Source organism: Colobus angolensis, unplaced genomic scaffold (assembly GCF_000951035.1).
Source record: "Colobus angolensis palliatus isolate OR3802 unplaced genomic scaffold, Cang.pa_1.0 Scaffold278, whole genome shotgun sequence".
NCBI lineage: Eukaryota > Metazoa > Chordata > Mammalia > Primates > Cercopithecidae > Colobus > Colobus angolensis.
The window spans coordinates 170,294-197,807 of NW_012116021.1; the positions used below are offsets into that span (position 1 = coordinate 170,294).

Sequence of the window (27,514 nt, forward strand, 5' to 3'; positions counted from 1 at the left end):
GGAAGGTAAAAGCTGCTTCCTGTTTGGGCATCAGTCTCCGGCGGGTCCGGTCTTGAGCTGCCACGCTTCCGGACTGAGGTCGGTGGCAGGGTCCGCCCGTCTTGGGGGTCACTCCTCGTCAACCCTTTAGCTCGGGTCTTAATGAATGTCCTCTCGGCGGTTCTAATCCGAGCTCTACCCTCCCGGGTTCCTGCAGGGGCGGGACCACTTGGTTCAACCTTTGCCTTGGTCCAACGCCTCCCGGAGATTTCAGTCCATTTCACAGACCCGGCGTAGGTCTTGGGACCGGAGCGGCCCTCGCGGGGAGGTGAACAGGGCTGCGGCCGCCGCGCCCCGGGCAGCGACGTCACCGCCCTTGCCGGGGATTGGCCGCCTCGCGTTGCGCGCCCGTCATACGTTTTCTCCCCGTGGCTGTCGGCGCCCGCTGGGCGGGAGGCCTATTCGGAGGCGGCAGCTCTGCGCCTCGGCGTTTCCTCCAAGGCTGCCCACCGGAAGGACCTGTCCGAGAGGGTGGAGGGCATAGGGTCAAGATCAAGGTCAGAGGCCCCATTAGGTTGGGAGAGGACACGGAAGGGGTTAGGAGCGCAGGAACTGGGGTCGCAGGAGAGACCCAAGATCTGACTTCAGAGGCCTGAAAATGCTAGCGCAATTCTGTTTTAGCCCGGGTGCGGCGGCTCACGCCTGTAATCCCAGCACTTTGGGAGGCCGATGTGGTCGGATCGCTCGAGCCCAGGAGTTCGAGACCAGCCTGGGCAGCATAGCGAGACCTTTGTCTCTATTATATAAATTATTAAAACAAAAACAAAAAAACCTGCTCCAGCCGAGTCTGCTTGAAGTGGCGTTGCTGTTGTAACCAACCACCAGACTGTGTTTGTCTTCCCATTTAAGGGTTAGCTCCTTGGGAGCAGGCAACTGTCCTCACTGGCACAGAGGAGGAGTGCTCAGTAAATTCTTGCTGGACGAATAAACGACTAGATAATGTACAGTTGAAATCGTGTCTGTATAACTTTCTCAAAACCAACAAGATGTCCAGGGATAATTTTTTTGTCAACGCTAAATACTGGATTCAATAAGCTCATACTGCGTGTTTATTATGGCATGTACTCGCACCAAACCCTTTATTTGCATTTATTACAATTCTGTGAGGTAGGTTCAAACAGCACCGCCCCCACTTCCCTTTGTAAACTGAAGAAATGCAACTGGACTCAGGTTAATTAGCTAAGGTCACAAGGCCCCGCTAAGTTGCAGAGGCACTGCCTCCCGAACGCTCTTCTGCGTTCCACTGTGGGGTGAGTGGCAGAGCACTGTGTGTGGAGTTGGTGGGACCTAATTTCAGTCCTCTGCCCGTCTCTGTCTAGCTATGAGTATGTAAGGGTTATTTTCTCTGGGAATCTCCTCTGTAAAACGACCATTTTGGTTCCCAGGATTACATGGGATAAAGTGCCAGATGCTGGGAAGCTGCGGGACGGGGTGGGGGTGTCGGGGGCGCTTGGATCCTAGTCCAATGCCTAAAGGACAGGCCACTTCGTACCCACTTTGTGGCACGCTGAGCTTGAGCCAAAAGGGAGGACAGGGAAAGTGCCTCACTAAATATTTGAGAATCTTTGTAAATCCGGTAGGGCATTAGCTAGGGCGTCTGCTCAGCGAAACGTTGTGGCACGGACTCTGCCTTTGTGGTCAGGAGAATGATAGTTTCGCTCTTTTATAGATAAGGCAACTCCAGACCCTGGAAGGCCAGAGACTTGCCAGTGTCCCACTAGCGGGCTCTTTACAAGAATCTCCCTGGGCCCGCCGCAGCCAGGTGGCGGACTGCAGAGGGCGCTGCTGGGGCATGGCGGAGGAGCGGCCAGGGGCCTGGTTCGGCTTCGGTTTTTGCGGCTTCGGGCAGGAGCTGGGCTCCGGACGCGGGCACCAGGTGCACAGCCCCAGTCCGCTGCGGGCGGGCGTCGACGTCTGCTGCGTGAGCGCGAGCTGGAGCTACACCGCCTTCGTGACTCGTGAGCGCTCCCCTCCCCGTCCCCACTTATTCCAGCAGCACTCTCCAGTCGCCTCCCCGCACCGCTGTGGTCAGTCCAGGGTGTCTTCCCCGTTCAGGCCGCCAGCCCCACATTCTGGGTTGGTCCCCAATTCGGCCCCTTCCCAGGAACACTCCCCGACCCCGCCTCCATTCTGGCCACCCTGCTCCAATCTAGACCAGCCCCCAGCGCCGCCCCCAATTCTAGGCTCTCGGTGCGTGTCCCTTCCCCTCCCTAGCCCTCTCTCCGCCCCGCAGGTGGAGGCCGCGTGGAGCTGTCGGGTTCAGTCAGCGGCGCGGCGGGCGGTTGCAGGGACGCGTGGGCCTCGGAGGGGCTCCTCCTGGTGCTGCGCGCTGGGCCCGGGCCGGAGGCGTTACTGCAGGCCTGGGCGCCCGACTCGGCGCTGCGTGGAGAGCCCTTGTGGGCCCACAATGTGGTGCCCGAGGCCAAAGGGGAAGACGATCCGGGCGGTGAGGCCCAGACTGGGAGGCTACCCCTGTTGCCCTGCGCCCGTGCCTACGTGAGCCCGCGGCCTCCCTTCTACCGGCCTCTGGCTCCGGAGCTGCGGGCGCGCCAGCTGGAGCTGGGCGCCGAGCACGCGTTGCTGCTAGACGCGGCTGGTCAGGTGTTCTCCTGGGGCGGGGGCAGGTGAGCGGGGCCAGGGGCAGGTGAGGGCTGGTGATTGGAGAAGCAAGCGGAGGGGGACCCCTTAATGTGACTGTAGCTGACGAGGGTCTCCCTTGCTTAGGCATGGACAGCTGGGCCATGGGACCCTGGAGGCAGAGCTGGAGCCACGGCTATTGGAGGCGTTGCAGGGCCTAACCATGGCTGAGGTGGCCGCGGGGGGCTGGCATTCTGTGTGTGTGAGTGGTGAGTGACTTAGTGCTTCTCCAGAGGAGCTCATGATCTTGTGCAAACCTTCCTCCTCGTTTTCCAGTTTGGGTGGGTGGCCTACCCAGGCCTCCTTCCAAATTCATCCATCCATCGCCAGTCAGTTATGACTCCTAAATACCTCTCACCCTGGGCCTCCTTTGCTTGCACCATCGACCACTCATACCTGGACTCTGAAGTTGGTTCCTAGCTTCTCTGTTACTGGTCTCACTGCCCCTCCTCTCCTCTCCCCATCTGCTACCAGTGAGGACTGTCTTTTAACAGTGCTCCTGAGGGAGTATGGAGTGTGAGGAGGCAGCTGAGCCAAGGAGAAGGGAGAAAGCTGCCTAGGGGACCATGACATGTGGCACAGAGTGGATACTGGGGTGCCCAGCAGGTACCAGGGTGGTGATGAGTGTGTCCCTGTGGTGGTGCCACAGCTGGCCGGACTGAGGAGTTTCACTTGGTGATCCAGGTGCAGCTCCTTCCTAGGCTGTTAGAGCCCATGCAGAGAGGGTGAGGCTGGGAACAGATGATCTTTGCCTGTGTCTGGGGCTCTCAATTCTGGCTGCTACTTAGATTACCTGGAATCTTAAAAAGCTACCAATGCCAGGGGGGCCGGGCGTAGGGGCTCATGCCTGTAATCCCAGCACTTTGGGAGGCCGAGGCGAGTGGATCGCGAGGTCAGGAGTTTGAGACCAGCCTGACCAACATGGTGAAACCCCATCTCAAAAAAAAAAAAAAAATACAAAATTAGCTGGGCGCAGTGGTACGCACCTGTAGTCCCTGCTACTCAGGAGGCTGAGGCAGGAGAATCGTTTGAACGTGGGAAGTGGAGATTGCAGTGAGCCGAGATCGTGCCGCTGCATTCCAGCCTGGGCGACAGAGTGAGACTCTGTCTCAAACAAAAACAAAAAACTACCAATGCCTGCTGGACGCGGTGGTTCATGCCTGTAATCCCAGTACTTTGGGAGGCCAAGGCAGATAGATCACGAGGTCAGGAGATGGAGACCATCCTGGCCAACATGGTGAAACCCCATCTCTACTAAACATACAAAAATTAGCGGGGCGTGGTGGCATGTGCCTGTAGTCCCAGCTACTCAGGAGGCTGAGGCAAGAGAATCGCTTGAACCCGGGAGGTGGAGGTTGCAGTGAGCTGAGATCATGCCATTGCACTCCAGCTTGAGTAACAGAGTGAGACTCAGTCTCAAAAAAGTAAAAAAGAAAAACTACCAATGCCTTCCCCTGCACCATATTCTCATGGAACCAGCCTGGGCTGGTTTCCAAGCTCAGGAAACCCTGGGCTGAGCCTGGCCACCATGGCAAAACCTCGTCTTTGTACAAAAATATGAAAATGAGCTGGACGTGGTGGCTCGTGCCTGTGGTCCCAGCTACTCGAGAGGCTGAGGCTGGAGGATCACTTGAGCCGTGAGCGGAGGTTGCAGTGAGCTAAGATCATGCCACTGCACTCCAGTCTGGGTGACAGAGTGAGACTGTCTCAAAGGAAAAAAAAAAAAAAACAAACCCTGGACTGGAGAGAAGAGAGATCAGACGGCTGGAAACAACCCACTGAGACGCCCTGTACTCAAGGCCCAGAAGGAGTTTGAGGCCTTTAGTGTAGAGATTGAAGCATGGACGCATCCCGCCAGACTTCCTAGTTTCAGATCATTGCTGGGGCCCTGGGACCTTGGGCCTGGTACTTTAACCCCTCTGTGCTTCAGTTGTCGTGAATAAAATAGGGATCCTGCGTAAATGGCGATACTGTCATAAAACCACTTGTAGAGCTATTGTGAGAATTAAGTGATTATATTTGAAAAGCACATGAAACATCAGCATGGATTAAGCACTTCATAAAATCAGCTATTAGAAATTTTTAGAATTAGGCAGCTGTTCCCACCAAAAAGCTCTAGTGTTGTGGGAGGCCAGGAAGGGGAGAGCTGTACATGGCTTTCAACAGGCCCGCTGTGGGTGCGGTTGAAAAAGGGGCACAGGCCGGCCCAGTGGTGGTTTTATGTATTTATTTAGAGGGATTTTGCCATATTGCTGAGGCTAGTCTCGAACTTTTGAGCTCAAGTGATCCACCCATCTGAACCTCCCAAAGTGCTGGGTTACAGGCATGAGCCACCACACCTGGCCCCGGCCCTGTGGTTTTGAAAGGGAGACCACTGCCGCACTTACAGGGATACGTTTCTAAAATGAGGGGCAATTTGGCAGCGTAAGAATGTAAGTGGAAGGTCCACTAAGGGCCTTAAAGGGTGATCTGAATGCATTGAGGGAGATGGGAACCTAAGACAAGACCCTGGGGCCTGAGAGGAAGCACCTTGGCCTGGAGTGCTGCCTTGGGCAGGGCAGGCTTTAGTTGTCCCCATGAGCGGATGGGATGGGGAAGGGAGTTTGGATGTATGCAGGGGGTTCACAGTCTGTTTCATGTGTCCCCTTGATTTCTTTCAGAGACTGGGGATATTTATATCTGGGGCTGGAATGAATCGGGGCAGCTGGCCCTGCCCACCAGGAACCTGGCAGAGGATGGAGAGACTGTCGCAAGGGAAGGTGAGGGTCAACTCGGCTCCCACAGCTGTCTCCCCAGGATGTGGCTGTCATTCCTAACTCCTGGCTGTATGCTGGCCTCAGAGCTACACTGCTCAGATGGAGCATGTGAAGCCCTTACGGGAGGGAGCATTGGCAAGGCTGATGCCGGTCTTGGCACAACACACTTGTGCAGTAGTGCCAACCCTGCCTGTAGAATGTAGGGGTTGGGAGCACCAGATTTGGAGCTAGACAGTCATGTGCCTCAGAGCTGTTGTGGTAATAAGTGACAGCATGAATAAGGTTTAGCTCAGGGCTCAGTTGGCGTTCACATCATTATTATTATAATTCTAAAGCCACAGGACTGAATGAAGATGGTTCTCAGGTGAAGAGAACAGGTCGGGTTGAGGATGGAGCCCCTGCCCCCTTCATAGCTGTCCAGCCCTTCCCAGCATTACTGGATCTCCCCTTGGGCTCAGATGCAGTCAAGGTCAGCTGTGGATCCCGGCACACGGCTGTGGTGACACGTGAGTGGGGCTGGGAGGCTGGTTTAGGATGGAGCAGGAAGGCACTCCACGCCACTGGAGCTGCTGTGGAAAGGGGTGTGGTTGACGGAAAAACTTCTGTTATAAGGCTTCTGTGGCTCATACAGAGCAGCTACCTTGCTCAGTGGATAAGCCCCAACCCCCATGTTGTTTCACAGTAGTTCCCCAGCCTGTCAAGCTCAGAAGATTCTTCCTTCTGGTGGGAGGGTGATGCACTCTGTCCTCCGTGCATGCCCACAGACACATTCCCTGCCTGCCGCCACCTCTGACAGCAGGGTCTGTCCAGTCCGGCATGGAGGAAGACTGTGGCGCTGGGTAGTTGGGGCACACAGGAAGATCCGCCACTTTTTCCGTTGGGATCCTTTGCCATGCCACATGTGATCAGCCAGTTGTTGAGAATATGTTGTTCTACGCCAGGCACATCTCATGATGATTGTAATGTGCTAGCGGTGGGCTGTGCCAAGCCAGGCTGGATAAATGCCTTGCCAAAGAACAGTAGTGACAACTATTGATTGTTCTTTTGCTTTCAGGAACAGGGGAGCTCTACACCTGGGGCTGGGGTAAGTAAAAGGATTGTTTTTGTGACCCTGAAACCAAGGGGAAGAAAGACCTGGGAGTATAGGGCAGGTGACAAAGCCACCAAGACTAGAGGAAGCAGGGGCCTCGGCCAGGTCACTGGGAGGATCAGGACTGCTCCCTCCCTGGGGTTGGAACAGACGTAGGCACACTCAGTCCGAGCCCAGACGGGGGAGACATGGAGGGGATATTGGTACCACCTGCCTACCTCTCTGAAAGACTGTCTTAAGGGAGTATCCAACCAGCATTTACAAAGCAGCTTTTTGTGGATGTGACACTGGGTGGATAAAAAGGTATGATGGAAATGTGTGCTCTGAACATCTTAGCTTGGGTAGCAGGGAAGTCTGGAGGAGCATCTTGCCTGGAGTGGCTGGTCGCCACTAGCCTCTTGGGAATACCCAGGTTTGCCTGGCTCTGGGTCTCCCGGATTCACAGAGCAGTGGGGCATAATCCTAGCACCTCATTTAATAGTCTGGGCCCCTTCGTGGAGGGAAAGCAGCAGCAAGACCCAGTGGAGACTATGGCAAAGAGGCTGGTTTCACTTTAGGTAAATATGGACAGCTGGGCCACAAGGACACCACCAGCTTGGATTGGCCCCGCCGTGTGGAATACTTTGTAGATAAGCAACTCCAAGTAAAGGCTGTCACCTGTGGGCCCTGGAACACCTACGTGTATGCTGTGGAGAAAGGGAAGAGTTGACGTGTGTATGTATATGTATATACAACACCTGTGAAACCCCCATTCAGGTCAAGGAAAACCATTGCCTGCACCCCAAGGGCCCTGTATTTGCCCCTCCCCATCATAGTCCTGCCTTTCACCCTCAAGCACCATCCTAAAATTGTCTGCACTTTAGAAACACCTGGAGAACATTGAAAACTCTGTCTGCCTAAGATCAGCATCAATGAAACAATGAAATCAACGAAACAATGAAATCAGAACCTCTGGGTGTGTGGCCTAGATACTGGTAGATTCAAAGCTCCGCCCACCTCACCCCAGGTAATTTGATGTGTAGCTGAGATTGGGGCACATTCCAGGTCATCTTCCTTTGTCAGTCACTTTCCTGCTTTCGTTTGAATTTTACCAGCCTTGCATGCATGCTTATACAACATAGTTGTTTGCTTTTGAGTATTAGATAAATGGAATCTTGTATATGTGCTTTTGTGTCGTTTTTGTCACTCAGCATTGTGTGATCCATCCTTGTTGGGTCCTGGAGTTCTTTCATTTTTAATGCTATATGGTGTTCCGTTGTATGAATAATACCTCAAGTGATACGGTTTTGTTGATGGTCATTTTGTTTCTGATTTTGGTCATTCCACATAAGACTTTGAGCAGTCTTCTGCACACATGCACAGGTTCCTTTGCAGAACATTGAGTTGAATTGCTAAGTCAAGAGATACCTTTAATTTTACTAGATAACTGTTTTCCACCAGCAGGGTGGTGTCTACTGTGGCTGACATGTCAGGTAGATGCACACTGGTTTTAATTTGCATTTCCCTGAATACTGATGAGGTTGAGTAGCTTTTCATTTGTGTATTGGATAGCTGGCATGGTGGCTCACACCTGTAGTCCCAGCACTTTGGGAGGCTAAGTGGGGTGATTGCTTGAGGTGAAGAGTTCATGTTTCTTGGCCATTTGGAGTTTTTCTGTTGTGAAGTGCCTGTTCAAGTTTTCTGGCCTTTTAAAATGTGCTTTATTTTCCTTAGCGATTTTTCTTTTGGATATTTCAGATCCAAATCTTTTGAGAGTTAGTATTCAGAGTATCTTCTGCTACCATGTAGTTTGTTGTTTCAGTCTCTCCTGGTATTACCAATTTTTGTTTGATACTTAGGTGATGCTTACTCCATGCCAGGTAAGGCTCAAAGTGCTTTACAAGTATCAACTTATTTTGATAAAGTAAGTTTAACATCAGTAGTTTTCTATATGGTTAAACTGTATTTGTGCATGTGTGTGTCTGTGGTTTAGCAAATGTTTCCCACCCGTGGATCTTTTTTTTTTTTTCTTCTCTTTTTTATTGTGGTAAAATATACTGAACATAAAATATGTTCAATAAAAGAGAAAAATTTTTTAAACCATTTTTAAGTACATAGTTCAGTGACATATGCATTTACTGTGGTGCAACCGTCACTGTGCATTTCCAGAACTTTTTCATCATTCCATGCTGAGACTCTGCACATTAAACACTTAACTCCCCACTCTGCCCTTCCCCAGCCCCTGGCAACCACAGTCCTAACCTTCTGTTTCTATGACTACTGTAAGTGCCTCATGTAAGTGTAATCCCATAGTATTAGTCTTTTTATGACTGGCTTATTTCACTTGGCAGCATGTCCTCCAAGTTCATCCATGATGTAGCTTATGTATCTGGACTTCCTGCCTTTTAAAGGCTAACATTCTGTTGTACGTATATATTGCATTTTTTTCATCCGTGCATTGGTGGATAGTTGAGTTGTTCACTACAGTGAATAATGCTGCTGTGAACATGGGTGTACAACTCTGAGTCTCTGCTTTCAGTTCTTTTGGATATATACCCAGAATGGAATTGCTTGTGTGGTAATTCTAATTTTTTTTGAGGAACTGCCCTACTGTTTCCCACAGAGGCTGCATCATTTGACATTCCCACTAGAAGTGCACACGAATCCTAATTTCTCCACATCTATACTTGTTTTCTATTTGTTGGTTAACAGCCATCCTAATGGGTATGAAGTGGGTTTCATTGTGGGTTTTGTTTTTTTTCTTTTTTGGACAGGGTCTCTCTGTTGCCCAGACTGGAGTACAGCTTCCACCTCCTGGGTTTAAGCCATCCTCCCAGGCAGCTGGGGCTAGAGGCACGTGCCACCACATCTGGCTAGTTTTTTGTATTTTTAGTAGAGATGGGGTTGTGCCATGTTGCCCAGGCTGGTCTCGAACTGCTGGGCTGATGTGATCCACTTGCCTTAGCCTCCCAAAGTACTAGGATTATAGGCATGAGCCATTGCGCCTGGCCAAGCCATTTTTTAAAATGGACAGAAGTCAACAAAGACGACAGAAGGATGGCAAATAAGCATATGAAAAGATGCTCTACATCATTAGTCATTAGGGAATTGTAAATGGAAACAATAGTGAGACACCACTTCATACGCCAGAATAACTAGAATTATATAAAGGTTGAACGTACCAACTGTTGGTGAAGATGTGGAGAAACTGGAACCTTCATACATTACTGGTAGGAATGTAAAATGGTACAACTGCTTTGGCAAACCGTTTGGCATTTCTTTTTTCTTTTTTTGAGATGGAGTCTTGTTCTGTTGCCCAGGCTGGAGTGCAGTAGCACAGTCTTGGCTCACTGCAACCTCCGCCTCCTGAGTTCAAGCAATTCTCCTGCCTCAGCCTCCTGAATAGCTGAGCTTACAGGTGTGTGCCACCACACCCAGGTGATTTTTGTATTTTTAGTAGAGACGGGGTTTCACCATGTTGGCCAGGCTGGTCTTGAACTCCTGACCTTGTGATCTGCCCACCAAAGCCTCCCAAAGTGCTGGGATTATAGGCGTGAGCCACCATGTCGGCCCAGTTTGGCATTTCTTAAAAAGTTAAGTGTATACCTACCACAGATGTGATCCAGCCATTTCACTCCTAGGTATTTATCCAGAAAAAAATACATATCCATACAAAAACTTGTATATGAATGTTTACAGCAGCCTTATTTTTAATAGCCAAAAACTGAAGAAAAGCCAAATGTGAAAAATAAACCTAATAAATAAACCTGTAGAAAATGCAAACTAATCTGTAGTAACAAAGAAATTGGTGGGCCGGGTACAGTAACTCATGCCCGTAATACCAGCACTTTGGGAGGCCAAGGTGGGCGGATCATGAGGTCAGGAGATCGAGACCATCCTGGCTAACAGTGAAACCCTGTCTCTACTAAAAATACAAAAATTTACTGGGTGTGGTGGCACACGCCTGCAGTCCCAGCTACTCGGGAGGCTGAGGCAGGAGAATCCCTTGAACCTGGGAGGCAGAGTTGAGATCACGCCACTGCACTCCAGCCTGGCAAGAATGAGACTCCATGTCAAAAAAAAAATCAGTGGTTGCTGTGCAGGGTGAGGCTGGGAAGGAGGAATGAGGAAGGGGTGGGAGGAAACTTCTGGGGTAGAGATGCTTGGTTAACTTGACTGTAGTAATGGTTTTTCTGTCTTACCCTTCACATGTGTACAGTTTATATCCATCCTCCCTCAGTAATGCTGTTGAAGTTGGGCAGCCTCCCCATATTGAGACAAATGGCATTGAAGCCAGAAGCTTCCTAGGACTCCCTTTGCTCTTTACATATCAGGGGTTAGGTTTTATATTTCTCACAAAAAATAGTGAGAATAAGAGATACTCTTAATTTAGAAATGTACCAGAGAGTATTTTAAAAATCACACTCTGCCAGGTGTGGTGGCTCACGCCTGTCATCCTAGCACTTTGGGAGGCAGGCAGATCATCTGAGGTCAGGAGTTCAAGACCAGCCTGGCCAACATGGTGAAACCCTGTCTCTACTAAAAATATAAAAATTAGGTGTGGTCATGCGTGCCTGTAATTCCAGCGAATCAGGAGGCTGAGGCAGGAGAATCGCTTGAACCTGGGAGGTGGAAGTTGCAGGAAACCAAGATAGTGCCACTGTACTTCAGCCTGGGCGATGGAGTGAGACTCAAAAAAAAGAAAAAAAAATCACATTCCTGACTAGAAATTTCCAGGAGGCCGGGCGCAGTGGCTCACGCCTGTCATCCCAGCACTTTGGGAGGCCGAGGCCGGTGGATCATGAGGTCAGGAGATCGAGACCATCCTGGCTAACAAGGTGAAACCCCGTCTCTACTAAAAATGCAAAAAATTAGCCGGACGTGGTGGCGGGCACCTGTAGTCGCAGCTACTCGGGAGGCTGAGGCAGGAGAATGGCGTGAACCCAGGAGGCGGAGCTTGCTGTGAGCCGAGATCGTGCCACAGCACTCCAGCCTGGGCAGAGCAAGACTCCATCTCAAAAAAAAAAAAAAAAAAACAAATTTCCAGGAGGTTCTTTTAGTTTTTTCTGTTTCTGTTTTTCACACACAGACCAACCAACTCAAAAAGTGACTGGGGGAAAAAAAAGGAAACACCACACTGTATCTTTTTGAAATGTAAGTATACAGATTTTAATTTATTTTTAAGAATAATTTTATATTTTAAAAACAGGACACGTACTGTATGAGTAAACAAGTGTGGCTGACACAGACCAAGTCCACACTGGTAAGCTTTTGAGAACCATTTACACTATGTTGACAGTAGTACTGCTGCAGGCAGACAGAGGAAGAATAAATAATAGTGCTTCAAGAAGAGGAGTAGTGATTGAGAGGGTAGGTAAAGAGGGCGTCTCATCGTGGATGCTAGAGCAGGAACAACTCCCCAGTAGTGACATGTGCAAAGTTCCAGATCTCCACGACAAAGACAGCCCAACCCATTGGAACAAACAGACTCCCAAAGCAGCTGGCAACTGCAGGGGTAGAAGAACTCAGGCAAAGTAGGCACAGGAACGGGGAGATGGGAGCCAGGGACAAACGCTGAGGAAAGCATTCCAACAAGCATGTGTGTTCATACATGCATACCCCCAACAAAGGGCATTGCACTGTGTAACAGAACTGAACACAATTTAACAAAGCAGTTCCCAGCCTTCCTGTCACCTCTTTGGCAGTAGGGCAGGCCATCTCAACTTCAGACACACAGACATTCTCATCAGGAGGAAGGCTGTCCTGTGTGGTGGGGACAAAGCTTCAGGTGAGAGCAAAGCTATGATAGCTACAGCATTAATTGAACATGCCTAAACAAAAAAGATGTTAATTACTAGTTACAGGTATACATGCCAGAACTACCCCAGGGATGGGCATGGTCAGTCATTTTCCTACACAGTGGTGAAATAAAACAAGCTTTGATCATGCTTCAGCAAGTAGAATTATGTGGTAGAGGTCAGGCCCCATATGCTAAAATTTGCACTTCCTGCCATAAACTTTTAAGGTATTTAAGTCAAAACCAAGTCTCCTAGGACCACTAAACCTATGATGGACTTTCATCTGTAACACTCATTCACATCTTTAAGTTAGGCCCATGGTCATGGAACCTGTCCAGGGTTTCAAGCACGCCTAGGCTGAAGAAAAACTAAAGTCACCCCCATATAACTAGGTCCAGTCTAGGCACAGGAAGCCCCAGCTGGTTGACTGATCAGGGCTTCTCAGGACTGGATGTTGGTTGAATTGAGGATTCCAGAAGTAGCATCAGATTTGGAAGCCTTTGAAAGTTCTCGCTGTTGAAAAATAAATAACATCAGTGGCAATACTGCCTCTATTACACATGCCCCACCCTTCTAAGTATGGTTAAATGTCAGCAAAAGGTCCCTTGAAGGCAGTTTCTCTGAGATCCCCAGCCTGGCATAGGCTGCGTTAGGAGGAAAAGGCGAAGAACTCTGAGCACCATTCTATTAGTCATAGACAGAGTGCATGTGCACGCATGCCTGTGATCCCTTTCCTCAGCCAGTCCCTTCTGTTACACCTCAGAGAAGAGAAATCCTTCATCCAGTCATGCACCACATAATGACGTTTCAGTTAACAGGCCACATACACTATGGTGGTCCCATAAGATTATACCATATTTTTACTGTACCTTTTCTATGTTTAGATACACAAATACTTACCATTGCGTTACAACTGCCTATAGTATCCCAGCCTGAATAAAAAAAACCCCACAATTGCCTATAGTATTCTTTCTGTAACATGCTGCCCAGGTTTGTAGCCTAGGAGGAAAACGCCATACCATATAGCTTAGGTGTGTAGGCTGTATTGTCTAGGACTGTTAAGTACACACTGATATGTGCACAATGAAATTGCCCCACACATTCTCAGGACATATCCCTGTCATTAAGGGAGGCATGACTCTACTTCACAAAACTACTTTAGAGTCGTCAAGTAGGCAACAAGCTTTGGTCTCTTGAAGCCCTCTATAAAACAGTGGGCCAGAACATATATCTACCAATCCCTGGGGCTGAGGCCTTGTAACCTGCTGGTGATTTGATCTCATGCTGGAGCACATGGTATAGCAGCAAAAGATAAAGCATGAATGGCCACTGAGAAAGACAGATATTAGCAGAGGTTAGTTTACCGGCTTTGGTGCTGCCTGGTGGAGTCTATCAGTCATAGCAACCCAAACCAGATGAACCTACCTAGGACTAGCCACAGAGATAGGCAGGTACATTTAAGCCTCAACTAGATAAAATGGGCCTTGGATGAACAAGCAAAAAAGAGAAAGCTGGACCTCTGTCCAGCAGTCAGCCAGAGTGACACACACCCACTTTTACAGGTAGAAGCACCACCAGCCATGTAATTTGAAAAACTTGCTGGAGTAGGAAGCCAGTTTCAGTGACTAAAATTAGCTGCAGCCTTGGCCAACTGTTCCATTCTCCATCCCTGCAGCAATTAAGAGGGGAGGCAGGCTAGGGGTTTAACTCAACATCCCCTCAAGGGTGAGGGACATCCTCACCTCTTGCTAGTAAAATATTGAGAGAAGAGAGAAGACAGATTAAGTAAAAGGCAGTGTAATTAGGTGTTAGCAGATATAGAGTAGGATACTAGGAAGTGAAGAGCATTCTGGAAAAACTTGCTTCCAATGCTTCATCTATGCTGCAGTAGCTTAATGTATGGAAAGAGGCAAAGGTGAGGAAATCGGCATTAGCTAGCTGAGAACAGACAGAGCTGGCAGTTGAGCCCTGAGGTTAGGAAGGCATATACTCCAGGAAATAATCAGCACACAGGCCAAGAGCCTCATTGTAGGCAGCACACAGCTGGGGCTCCCTTCCCCATGTGATGGGGCCTCTATTCTATCCAGCTACTGCAGGCCTTTGATGTTACAATTGGGGAGGGTCAAGGTTTTCTGTTAAACACGATTTAAAACTGCCTGACTTTAGGGGCTGAGAATCCAATTCAAGTCTGAACAAATTTTCTTATTAATCTGTTGTGAATGTAAATCAGATGTGGTTTTTTTTTTGAGTCCATGATAGGAATTCCTGCTTCCTTTGTAACACTGCCGAGATTATTGGTTAGTGTAGCCCTGTGCCCAGATGAATGAAGCCAGCAGATGACAGATCAGTTTGGAAAAGGGACATGGGACATGCAGGGGTTGCCATACAGACCTGAAGCCCAACAGTGGAACTGTCAGAGAGGGACGGATCCTTCTAAGAACAAAGAATTGAGACAATTACCAAGAACTCCACCAAGAGAGCACCAGGGCAGTGATAGAGGGGTTGCCTCTGGCAGCCAGGGAATGGTATATATTAAGCAGAAGGATCCAGGTTAAATGTCTAGTTGCTGCTGCCAACTTCCTTCCTATACAACCCCCCCTTAAATCACACCCACCCCGCCATGGTCAAAGCAGGAAAGGGATTCTCAGCCTCCAAGGTAGCTGCCCTAGCTAATAGCCTGGGCGCCCCTGGGAAGATACCCACTCTGCCCCAACTGTGTGCTCCCCAGAGACTGGTAGATATTAGAAAAGGTGAATTACCGCAAACTCAGAATAGGTGCTGGCAACAGAATTAATGCTGAAGTTGCGCTGGAGGGGGGCCGAGCCAGGGTACCCACCACTCAGGATGCTGCCGTTGAGCTCCAGGTTCTCCTTGTTGGCTCCATGCCTGCCAGTACGGGGTGTTTTCTTCCCTGAACAGGTGGAAGCAGCAACTGGCTGCAGAGAAAGGAAAGAGTTCCACGTATCCTCCTCCTAATGAACGTGCACATACAATACCTGCACTGGTCAACGGCTGAGACTATCTTTATATTCATGTCTATAATCCTATACTTTTTAGTTAAAAAAAAAATATATGGGGCTGGGTGTGGCTCACGCCTATAATGCCAACACTTTGGGAGGCCAAGGCAGGAGGATTGCTTGAGGCCACATGTTCAAGACCAGCCTGGGCAACATAACAGAACCCCATCTCTAGAAAAAAATTTTTTTAAATATGAATTCTTGATTTACACAACACCTATCTTGTGCATAGTCTAATAAAATACTTGAAAGACTGTGTTTTACCACATACTTTTCAAAATCTCTATTGAGTACTTGGCATGTCTAGTGATCTGGTTTCACTGGGCTGGAACCTACATGTAGGGGATCTAGCTCCATACCAGCTGAAGACTGGGCTTGGAATTGAGTCCACAGCGACCCTGCCTGATCTTCAGTTTCCCAGACATCCCAGTGCTTCTCATGGTACCAGTGGGGCTCAGAGTGACTGTTCTCTTTTTTTGCACATTAATTTTGGACCATTATTTAATGGTGAGCTAGCTTATATCTGTCAACTCTCAGCATGTAAGTAAGAACCAAATCTAGGGATCTTAGAATCCAGAACAAGTAGGTGGGGCCTCTGGGTGAACAGGCTAGGGATGCATGTGAGTATGTGCTTAGACACAGGGCATACTAACCTTGCTGCCAGAAGGAGGAAGTCGAGACACAGGGGAGTGGTAGATTGTCCCTCCAAAGATAGGCCGAATGCTACTATTGGCCGTAGCATTGGACATGGTGGTAGTGTTCAGCTAGAGAGAAGAACATATGGGTTACTTATGTGCAGTAATATCCTCAGCATTTCCAGCAACCCGTCTCTACCCTACAGAGAAATGACTATTGGAGGCAGTCCAGGGAAGATGGGTTTGCATGGTGAAGGGCCTGCTGTGTCTAATACTGCACAGGTTTGAAGAAACCTGTGGAAAGTTTTCAAAGCCTATTGATATCCAGCAAATGGAAATGTAAAATGGTACAACCACTGTGGCACAAGACATCTAGTATACGACCCAGCCATTCTACTCTCAGGTGTGTCTACCCAAAAGAAACGAAAGCAGAGATCCATACAAAGACTTAGATGTAAATGTTCATAGCAGCTACCTGCAACCGCCAAAAGCTGGAAACAACCAAATACCCATCAGCAGGTAAGTGGAAAAACTGTGGCAAATTCATACAGTGGAATGAATATTGATCTGCAATAAAAAGGAGTGACCTTTTGATACATGCAACAACAGAGATGAATCTATACTAAATGAAAGAAGCCAGACAAAAAAGAATATATACTGCGGGATTCTATGTAAAATGTTTCAAAATGCAAACATCTGTAGTTAAAGAGTAAATCCCTACTTGCCACAGCTCGAGGCTGGGGGCAAATCAGGAGCCAGGGAAGGAGGGAGGTAATACAAAGAGGCACTAGGAAACTTTGGGGACCATGGAAATGTTCATTATCTAACTTATGGTGACAGTTTCATTATGTAGACGTACATATGTCAAAACTTATATGCTAATAAGAGCTCTAAACGTTTTTGAGATGGGGGTCTCACTCTGTCACCCAGGCTGGGGTACAGTGGTACAATCTTGGTTCACTGTAGCCTCAACCTTCTGGGCTCAAGCAGTCCTCCAACCCCAGCCTCCTGAGTAGCTGGGACCACAGGTGTGTGCCACCACAACCAGCTAATTTTTGTGTTTTTAGTAGAGATGGGGCTTCAACATGTTACCCAGGCTAGTCTCCCAACTCCTGAGTTCAAGCAATCCCCCTACCTTGGCTTCCTAAAGTATTAGGATTACAGGCTTGAGCCACTGCGCCCAGCCAAAACTTTTTTTTTTTTTAATTAAACTCTAGGGAGCTGGGCACAGTGGCTCATGCCTGCAACCCAGCACTTTGGGAGGCCGAGGTGGGTGGATCATCTGAGGTCGGGAGTATGAGACCAGCCTGACCAACATGGAGAAACCCCATGTCTACTAAAAATAAAAAATTAGCCGGGTGTGGTAGCGCATACCTGTAATCCCAGCTACTCGGGAGGCTGAGGCAGGAGAATCGCTTGAACCCGGGAGGTGGAGGTTCACGCCTGTAATCCCAGCACTTTGGGAGGCTGAGGCGGGTGGATCTTCTGAGGTCAAGAGATTGAGACCATCCTGGCCAACAAAGTGAAACCCCATCTCTACTAAAAATACAAAAATTAGGTGGGCATGGTGGCACAGGCCTGTAGTCCCACCTACTCAGGAGGCTGAGGCATGAGAATCACTTGAACCCAGGAGGCGGAGGTTGCAGTGAGCCGAGATCACGCCACTGCACTCCAGCTTGGCAACAGAGCAAGACTCAATCTCAAAAACAAAAACAAAAAAAACACATACATTTTAGGCCAGGCACAGTGGCTCATGCCCTATAATCCCAGCACTTTGGGAGGCTGAGGCAGGAGGATCGCTTGAGCTCAGGAGTTTGAGAACAGCCTGGACAACTTAGTGAGACCTCATTTCTACTAAAACTCAAAACCCACCCCCCCCACCCCAAAAAAATTAGCTGGGTATGGTGGCATGTGCCTGTAAGTCTCAGCTATGTAGAGGCTGAGATTAGAGAATCACTTGAGCCCAGGAGGTTGAGCTGCAGTGAGCCATTATGACACCACTGCATTCCAGTGTGGGCGACAGAGCAAGACACTGTCTAAAAAGAATAAATTTATGTTATAAAATATGAGTAGGGAGAAGAAATAATGCTTTTATTTATCAAAAAGTAAAAAGTAGGCCAGGCGCAGAGGCTCATGCCTGTAATCCCAGCACTTTGAAAGTAGAGGTGGGTGGATCACCTGAGGTCAGGAATTCAAGACCAGCCTAGCCAACATGGAGAAACCCTGTCTCTACTAAAAATACAAAATTAGCTGGGTGTGGTGGCACATGCCTGTAATCCCAGTTACTTGGGAGGCTGAGGCAGGAGAATCGCTTGAACCTAGGAGGCGGAGGCTGTAGTGAGCTGAAAACATGCCATTGCACTCCAGCCTAGGCAACAATAGCGAAACTGTCTCAAAAAATAAATAAATAAATAAATAAATAAATAAAAAATAAAGTCCTCTCTGACTTTGTGCTGTAGAGATGAAGAATCATTACATGTTTCATTTAGTAAGTAAGCATGAACGTTGTTTTTCACATGGTACAACATAGCAACCTCTTGGCCTTACAGGGAAAACCAGTGAAGCTTTCTTTTCATCATTACCAGAATGTTAGCAATCATTCCCCCCCGCCCCTCGAATTTAATGCAAGGACTCAAGCGCAGACACCAAAGCTGGCCACTCTGTGACTGTCACTATAGGCTGCTATTCAGCCTTCCATTCACTCTCAAGTGGACTCGACATGAAGGGACAGAAGAACCCTTTCCCCTCTCTGCAGGACAGAGGGCAAGAGATGTAGGGAAAACAAAGATCAGACTGTTACTGTGTCTATGGAGAAAAGGAAGACATACGAAACTCCATTTTGATCTGTACTAAGAAAAATTGTTTTGCCTTGAGATGCTGTTAATCTGCAACTTCAGCCCCAACCCTGTACTCACAGAAACATGTACTGTATGGAATCAGGGTTTAAGGGATCTAGGGCTGTGCAGGATGTGTCTTGTTAACAGTATGTTTACAGGCAGTATGCTTGGTAAAAGTCATCGCCATTCTCCATTCTCGATTAACCAGGGGCACAATGTACTGCGGAAAGCCGCAGGGACCTCTGCCCAAGAAAGCCTGGGTATTGTCCAGGTATTTTCCCCCACTGAGACAGCCAGAGATAGGGCCTCGTGGGAATGGAAAGACCTGACTGTCCCCTAACCCGACACCTGTAAAGGGTCTGTGCTGAGGAGGATTAGTAAAAGAGGAAGGCCTCCGTCTCCTGCATGCCCCTGGGAACGGAATGTCTCGGTGTAAAACCTGATCATATATTTGTTCTATTCTGAGACAGGAGAAAACCTCCCTGTGGCTGGAGGCGAGATATGCTGGCGGCAATACTGTTCTGTTACCCTTTACTACACTGAGATGTTTGGGTGGAGAGAAGCATAAATCTGGCCTACGTGCACATCCAGGCACAGTACTTTCCCTTGAACTTATTTGTGACACAGATTCCTTTGCTCACATGTTTTCCTGCTGACCGTCTCCCCACTATCACCCTGTCCTCCTGCTGCATTCCCCTTGCCGAGACAGTGAAAATAATAAAAAATACTGAGGGAACTCAGAGACCGGTGTGGGTGTGGGTCCTCCGTATGCTGAGCACTCGTCCCCTGGGCCCACTGTTCCTTCTCTGTACTTTGTGTGTGTCTTATTTCTTTTCTCAGTCTCTCGTCCCACCTGACTAGAAATACCTACGGGTATGGAGGGGCTGGCTCTGTTCAAAGAGGTGGCTGGGACTACCCTCACCCACTCCCTTGAAATCAGTGCTTCCCTAAGCCTTGTGTTTACCTTACGTGCTTTGCCCGGTGTGTTGGGAGCCAGTCCTCGCCGCTTGCTGGGTGTTCGAGGAGCGCTGCCATAGAGCATCTCTGTCTCTGTCTGTTTTTTGTTCTTGAGTTGCTGCGTGGAAGTCAGAAGCAACAGTGATAAATCTCAGGAAGAGAGCAGGTCTGGGATGGCAACAGAAGCAGGACCAGGAATCTAGGCCCATGTCTCCGCAGCCAGAGCTAAAAAGAGCTGCCACGGGCTCCCTATTCAACAAACCCCGGTCCCTGGCAGAGACTCTGGGCTGCTCAGATTACCATCTTCCTCTTATCCCAATTGGTGTTCATGTTCACACTTACTCTTTCCTGCCTGGCTCTCTCTTTCTCCAATCGATGCATCTCCCATTGTTCTGCCACATACTCCATGAATTTCTGCCCATTCACCATAAATGCCTTTGAATGTTCCTGTTCCCACAGTTCAATTCGTGCCTTCAACTCTTCTTCCAGCTGAGACCAGAAATAAGGACATGTTAATTACTTCAACTCTTTAGTGTAAAGCCCAAATGAAATGATTTCTCTAGAGAGTGACTCCTCCTCCCTAGAGCATCACTAGCCTCATCTCAGGTAGCTGGGCCCACATAGGTACAGGTCAGAGTGACCAGAAATCAAAGCCTGGGGACATTTCATTCACACAACATACAAGAGTGGAAAATGGCAAGAACCCAAAGTTTGACCACTAAGGTTTTGGTGCCTGAAATTGGAGGCAGCACAGGAAAGATCAGCAATATGAAATAGGCAGTGAACATTAAGAGCAGGACTCTGAAATCAGACATAATGGGGTTCAATCTGGAATCACCCTCTTTACTGGCTGTGAAGCAGTGAGCAAATTTATATAACTTTTTTTTTTTTTTTTTTTGGGACAGTCTGCTGCCCGGGCTGGAGTGCAGTGGCACGATCTCGGCTCACTGCAACCTCCACCTCTCGGGTTCAACCGATTCTTGTGCCTCAGCCTCCTGAGTAGCTGGGATTAATAGGCATACACCACGCCCGGTTAATTTTTGTATTTTTAGTAGAGATGGGGTTTCGTCATGTTGGCCAGGCTGGTCTCGAACTGCTGGCCTCCCAAAGCCCTGGGATTACAGGAGTGAGCCACCACGCCTGGCCAGATTTACCTAACTTCTTAGTACCTCAGTTTCCTCATCTGTAAAAATGGAAATAATACCAACCTCATAGGGATGTTGTGAGGAACAGATGAATTACTAAATGAGAGTGTTTTGAAATGATATCCCTGACTTAACTAAAAAAAATGGTGGTATTATCAAAGTGGAAAATGGTAATGAAGCCCACAGGACTCTCTCTGTCAAAGGCTTTCCTTATGTAACGGGCTGAATTGTGTTTACCCCCAAATTCAAATGTTGAAGCCTTAACCCCCAGTACCTCAGATTGTGACTGTATCTGAAGACAGTGTCATTAAAAAGAGAATTAAAACCAAGTGTGCTGGCTCATTCCTATATTCCTAGCATTCCTGAGGCCGAGATGGGAGGACTGCTTGAGGGCAGGAGTCCAAGACCAGCCTGGTCAACATAGTAAGACCCCATCTCTTGAAGAAAAAAAAAAAAGAACTCAGTTAAAATGAGGTCATTAGGTGGGCCCTAATCTCATATGACTGGGAGTAATCAGGCCACACATATGGCGGGAAAACCATGTGAAGACACTGAGAAGACGACGACCATTTACAAAGCCAAGGAGAGAGGCCTCAGAAGAAACCAGCTCTGCCAATGACATGTTGTCATCAGATTTGCAGTTTCTAGAGTTGTGAGAAAATAAGTTGCTGTTGTTGAAGCTGCCCAGTACGTAGTGTTTTCTGTTGTTTTTTTTTTTTTTGAGATGGAGTCTCTCACTCTGTTGCCCAGGCTGGAGTGCAGTGGCGTGGTCTTGGCTTACTGCAGTCTCTGCTTCCCGGGTTCAAGCGATTCTCCTGCCTCAGCCTCCTGAGTAGCTGGGATTACAGGTGCCCGCCACCATGCCTGGCTAATTTTTGTATTTTTAGTAGAGACCAGGCTGGTCTTGAACTCCTGACCTTGTGATCCGCCAGCCTCCCAAAGTGCTGGGATTACAGACGTGAGCCACCACACCCGGACTGTAGTGCTTTATTATTGGCAGTCCTAGCAAACGAATACGCCTTGATACACAGTTGTGTATACTGAATATATAACTTATTATCTCTGCCTAAGCTTTGAAGAAAATCATTTTGGGGCTAAACAATAGAAAGAAAAAGACACACAAATAGTGAGGTATCTTTGTAACCAAGCACCAAAAACCCTTAGCAATAATATTACCTTAGGCAGCATTTTCTGGAGCTTGGCTCGTTGTTTTTCTTCTTTTAGAAGATTTCCTCCTCGGTTTGTAAATCGATTCGGATCTGAAGCTTTCCTCTGTGAAAAGTACATTTTAATTAGTGGAAAGCCTGGCACCATGAGACCAATAACTTCTGTTAAGAGTCTTTGTTCTTGCTGGGCGCAGTGGCTCACGCCTATAATCCCAGCACTTTGGGAGGCCGAGGCGGGCGGATCACCTGAGGTCGACAATTTGAGACCAGTCTGGCCAACATGGTGAAACCCCATCTCTACTAAGAGTAAAAAAATTAGTAGGCCTGGTAGTGGTCACCTGTAGTCCCAGCTACTCGGGAGACTGAGGCAGGAGAATCACTTGAACCCGGGTGGCGTGCAGTGAGCCGAGATCGCGCCACTACACTCCAGCCTGAGCAACGAGTGAGACTCAAAAAATAAATAAATAAATAAAAATAAATAGTTAAAGCTTCTCATTCTTTTTAACTTTTTATTAACTTTTCTGTTTTTTACTGTCTTCTTTCTAGTCAAGTAATGCAGTGGGAGAGGAACAAATCTGTAACTGGCTGTGATCACCGAGTTATAAATGCCACTACTCTTGGACCAGCATGTGTTTTCTTTTAGAACATATACAGTATATCAGAACATTAATGCAAGTATATAGCTTGTAATTATAAATTAGGTATGTATACTCAAAAACAGGGGCACATAAGCAGAAAAATTTAGAAGACATTCTTGAAAATTAAATTGTTTCCTTTCCATACTGCTTGATTGGTGACAGCCAGTCGTTACTAGACAGGATGGTAATTCATTTCTTGTTTTCTTCTTAAATACTGGCATGTCAACAAAGGTTGCTGCCTTAGCTCCTTATTTATGTTTGTTTTTTTTTTTTTTTGAGACGGAGTCCTGCTTTATCACCCAGGCTGGAGCGCAGTGCCTTGATCTGGGCTCACTGCAAGCTCCGCCTCCTGGGTTCATGACGTTCTTCTCCCTCAGCCTCCCAAGTAGCTGGGACTACAAGCGCCCACCACCATGCCCGACTAATTTTTTTGTATTTTTTTATTACAGATAGAGTTTCACCATGTTAGCCAGGATGGACTCGATATCCTGACCTGTGATCCGCCCGCCTCAGCCTCCCAAAGTGCTGGGATTACAGGCATGAGCCACCGTGCCTGGCCTCCTTATTTATGTTTACTCTTCTTTTTGTTGTAACCAGAAGTAAAGAATAACTGAGGACAAAGACATCTGTTCTTAAACAGCTGTAAGATATCCCATAGTTCTCTCCACTTCTGAGTCCTAGTTTGCTGCCTGTAAACTTGAAGGAGTTGAATTCAGATTCTCTGAAGGCCCTTTGAGCTCTAACAGGGCCAGCATGAACCCAAGAACAAGGTGTCCCTCAATGTGTGCCCTACACGCCTCACTTGCCTCACCATAGTCCCTGAGCTCTAAAATGGTCTGAAGGAACCCATCCTTGCTGCCTATCAGAAGGAATCAATACCCATGCAATTTTCTAAGTAAATAGCAAAAGCTGGAATGGTAGAATATGTTAGTTGCCTGCCCCAACATCCATTCTTCTCTCCTTCCTTAGTAACAGAACCAGAATTTACCTGGGGCAGCAATTCACCCAGCCTCACCAGCAGCTGACAGCATGTGAGCCATGATGCTGTGAAGAGAGCCAGGAAGAGCTCTTGAAGGAGTGAGGGGCAATGCCTTCTTTGTTCCTTCCTCCACCACACTGTCTGAAATGTGCCATCAGGGGCCAGGCGCAGTGGCTCACGCCTGTGATCCTAGCACTCTGGAAGGCCGAGATGGACGGATCACCTGAAGTCAGGAATTCGAGACCAGCCTGGCCAACATGGTGAAACCCTGTCTCTACTAAAAATACAAAATTAGCCAGGCATGGTGGCACATGCCTGTAATCCCAGCTACTGGGGAGGCTGAGGTAAAAGAATTGCTTCAACCCGTGAGGTGGAGGTTGTGGTGAGCCAAGATTGCGCCATTGCACTCTAGCCTGGGTGACCAGCAAATCTCCACCTCCAAAAAAAAAAAAAAAAAGTGCCATCAGGGTGGGAGCTCTAGTAGCAGCCATCCTGGCCCTGAGAATAAGGTCCACCCTTAGTGGTGGGGGAGTGCCCTGGGCCGGAGAAGCCTGGGGCCCTGCTCACTGTGCAGATCTGCTATGCCTGCCCCATACTGCCCAGCTCTGAACTTCATTCATGCAGGAAATGCCTACCTTATTTAAGCCATTAATTTTGGGCTTTTCTCTTATTAGACCCTGCAGATAAGCTTACCAAATAGAAGGGTCAGCAGAAATTCAGAGAGACTTAAAGATGGCGTATCAAAAGCCTGGCAAAGAACAAAGCTAACTGGACTGATTCCATACATGGCATGCTTTCTTAACAGTTAAAACACAAAAACTAGGGCAATACCTCAAACTCTAAGAAAAGCCTCCAGGTTTCTTCCCACTTCTGGACACCTTCGAAGAGTTCCTTGTGAACTTCATAGTAGTTTTTTAACTGCACAATCTCAGCATCGTGGAGCTGGAGCAGATTTTCTGTGTAGTCCTCTGCAAAATATAGGCCCAGTAGTTTAAAACAATTCCTCTAGTGTTTAGTATCCAATTTTACCAATCATCCATTCCCTAAAATGGAAATAGATTCTTTCCTTATAGTAAACTGATACAGGAAGAGGCGTGTGTGTGTGTAATAGATATACAGTGGTTAATAAAAACCAGCTTTGTCATAATCGGCCTGAGGGACTAGGGCCTAAGAGACTAGGATGGAGACTAAAATAATGTCGTCCAAAATCTGCATCATCTCTTGCCTTGTCTTTGGTTTCTTTCATATTCTTCTTTTCTGTCTTGCCCAGCCAGTAGAGGGGTGGATCACAGAAAATGTGCAAAAATATCTGTTGAATTTAGTTGGGATAGCTTCATCTTTATATTCAGTTCAGTTCAGACTAGAACTCCACTGCGCTCCAGGAGTCAAGCTCCTTTTGGCCCAAACGTAGGCTCTGGCATTTACCACTATGTTTCTGGGTTAAGTTATTCAGTATTTATGTGCTTTAGTATCCTTAGCTCTTGACATGAGGACTTTGTGAAATAATATTAAGGGTTTGACACTGAACCTGCAAAAAGTAAGCACCTAATAAAAACTTAAGCTTCACAGCTAGAAGCTACAGTGACATACTGCTTCAGAAAGCAAGAGACGAGTATTTCCCAATATTTGCAAATGCTTTTTCATACAGGAATGGCAATTATGCTAAATGTCTTGAAAAGGTGGCTTTATCTGTTCAGAAGAGGAAATATTTCCTGTTGAATGTCTGGATGTCTTAAAAACTAGTGAGTAGGCCACAGGAAGACCGTACTTTTGACTGGGTGTGGTGGCCCAACACTTTGGGAGGCCGAGGTGGGAGGACTGTTTCTGTTTGAGCCTAGGAATTTGAGACCAGGTTGGGCAACAGAGTAAGACTTGTCTCCAAACAAACAAACAAACCAACCAACCAACCAACCAACCAACCAAAGACCTCACTCCTGTACTAACCAGCATAGAAAGGGGCAAAAGCTTGTCTCTGCTCCTGGCTATAAAAGCACTGGTCCCAGTACTGAACCAGCTCCACTCGAATTGCCTCAATCACTTTCTTCATGTTTTGCATTTTCAGTTCTTCCAACCGATCCACTTCTGATTGCAGCTGAAAGAAAGAAACTTGTTAAAGGTGGCTGTCATACTTTTATATTCATTAAGGTTTGCAAAAGTTCCCTCCCTTTTAAGTAAAATTATAATGCAAAGCCACAAAGGTGTTATAAATCAACACTTTTTTTTTTGAGACACAGCCTCACTCTCTCGCCCAGACTGGAGTGAGTGGCGCAACCTTGGCTCACTACACCCCTCCGCCTCCCAGGCTCAAGCAATTCTCCTGTCTCAGCCTCCCAAGTAGCTGGGATTACAGGCATGTACCACTACCGCCTGGCTAATTTTTGTATTTTTAGTAGATACAGGGTTTCGCCATGTTGTCCAGGCTGGTCTCGAACTCCTGATCTCAAATGATTCACCCACCTCGGCCTCCCAAAGTGCTGGGATTAGAGGCATGAACCACTGCGCCAGGCCAAATCAACAGTCTTTATGACTAACACAAAAGTGCTAAGAGAAGACTCTGACCCAGTACCCATTGGGTTTCTTACCGCTTTCCGGACCTTGGCCTTTGACCCAGACATAATGGTGGCCACAGCTTCTCTTTCTTCTTCAGGTATTTGCAACCTGTCCCAGAGCTCTCGGATTTGAGCACGCAGCCCCTCACACACTGCTTCATTTTGTGATTTCCGCATTTCCAGCTATGGCACAGAAAGCCAGTGTCACTCACAGCAAAGCAGCAGCACAGAGGCTAGCCCTCTGGCCTCCCGCAAAGAAATGTCTGGACCCACGGGTAGAGGAGGCACTTTCATGAGAACTCAAAGTAGCATGTTTTCATGCCTCCTAAACACAAGCTGTAAGGCTGTCAGGATCTCGGACTCCAAGAATTAGCATTCAAATTTAGAACTGAAAACAATTTTAATTCAAATGACTAATGTTATTTCATCTATAAATTTCATTTTCTTGGAGCTACATATAAAGCTTTTTTAAATATTAAATAAAAATCAAGGTTGTATATCATATATTACTATCCTTATCTTCCCTCATTCTCTCATCTTACATTGTCTCCTTATTTAAGACTGAAGAAACAGCTGTCAGTTTTGTTCAAACTATATACTACGGAGATCCTAGGGCATAATTTGAGAAGACAGTACCTGCCGTAGCAACTTTTGTAGTGTTGCAATATTCTCCAAAGACAAACAAAAGGCATCTTCGTCTTCACACACCACATCTCTTTCAAAGCTTGTGTCTGGGGTGTGGTCTAATTCTTCCATACACAGTATGATCTGTCTCTTTATACTGACAAACTCCTCACGCCTAGAAGCCTTTAAAACAAAGCAATTACAGGATACCTAGAGGAAAACCAAAGTGGTTTTTAGGAAGTACAAATGTAGGCAGTGTACCTTTGTTTCCCTCAAAGTTGTCACATGTTGCCTGAACTGGTTCAGCTCCTCTAAGCTGGGCACTGAGGCACTGTCAATATCGTAGTGGGGCATACAAAGAATTTCACACAGTTCTTGATCTTGCTCTTGAAGTAGCTTCAGTTCCTGTTTTCTCTCCTTTTTCTGCTTTCGCATCAATTCCACCTGGGTGCGCAAATCTTTTTCTAGTTGCAAGATGGTTGTCTCTCCTTCTTCCTGAATAAGACAATGTACCACTGTTATAAGATTCCAAGTGAATTCCTTCAAAGGAAGAGAAGGATAACATAAGAAGGCTTGGATGGCCGGGCGCGGTGGCTCAAGCCTGTAATCCCAGCACTTTGGGAGGCTGAGACGGGCGGATCACGAGGTCAGGAGATCGAGACCATCCT

At 47.6% G+C, this 27,514-nt stretch overlaps 2 protein-coding genes across 5 annotated transcripts in view; one reads left to right on the forward strand and one right to left on the reverse strand.

Annotated features, from left to right (window-relative positions):
- RCCD1 (RCC1 domain containing 1) lies at positions 1-8,608 on the forward strand. Of its 2 annotated transcripts, XM_011948276.1 has the most exons (9): positions 7-78; positions 895-980; positions 1,709-1,997; positions 2,273-2,663; positions 2,764-2,885; positions 5,337-5,435; positions 5,768-5,938; positions 6,487-6,516; positions 7,080-8,608. In XM_011948276.1, the coding sequence occupies exons 3-9, from the start codon at positions 1,832-1,834 to the stop codon at positions 7,229-7,231; spliced, it is 1,131 nt and encodes a 376-aa protein (XP_011803666.1). In that variant the 5' UTR covers positions 7-78; positions 895-980; positions 1,709-1,831; the 3' UTR covers positions 7,232-8,608. The 2 variants fall into 2 exon arrangements, with proteins under 2 accessions (XP_011803665.1, XP_011803666.1); XM_011948275.1 differs by lacking the exon at positions 895-980 and having other exon boundaries at positions 1-78.
- A 3,035-nt stretch (positions 8,609-11,643) lies between these two features.
- Positions 11,644-27,514, reverse strand: part of PRC1 (protein regulator of cytokinesis 1) — a 29,445-nt gene continuing 13,574 nt past the window's right edge. Inside the window, exons 4-15 of one of the 3 annotated variants that reach the window (XM_011948271.1) lie at positions 27,108-27,341; positions 26,859-27,029; positions 26,256-26,405; positions 25,618-25,765; positions 24,505-24,641; positions 22,067-22,162; positions 20,088-20,234; positions 19,753-19,863; positions 15,970-16,080; positions 15,059-15,235; positions 14,691-14,732; positions 11,644-12,812 (exon numbers count right to left, since the gene is read on the reverse strand). In XM_011948271.1, coding sequence (XP_011803661.1) covers positions 12,741-12,812; positions 14,691-14,732; positions 15,059-15,235; positions 15,970-16,080; positions 19,753-19,863; positions 20,088-20,234; positions 22,067-22,162; positions 24,505-24,641; positions 25,618-25,765; positions 26,256-26,405; positions 26,859-27,029; positions 27,108-27,341 — 1,596 coding nt within the window. In that variant the 3' untranslated portion in view covers positions 11,644-12,740. The remainder of the gene's footprint in view (positions 12,813-14,690; positions 14,733-15,058; positions 15,236-15,969; positions 16,081-19,752; positions 19,864-20,087; positions 20,235-22,066; positions 22,163-24,504; positions 24,642-25,617; positions 25,766-26,255; positions 26,406-26,858; positions 27,030-27,107; positions 27,342-27,514) is intronic. The other 2 variants (XM_011948273.1, XM_011948272.1) reach the window with 2 other exon arrangements.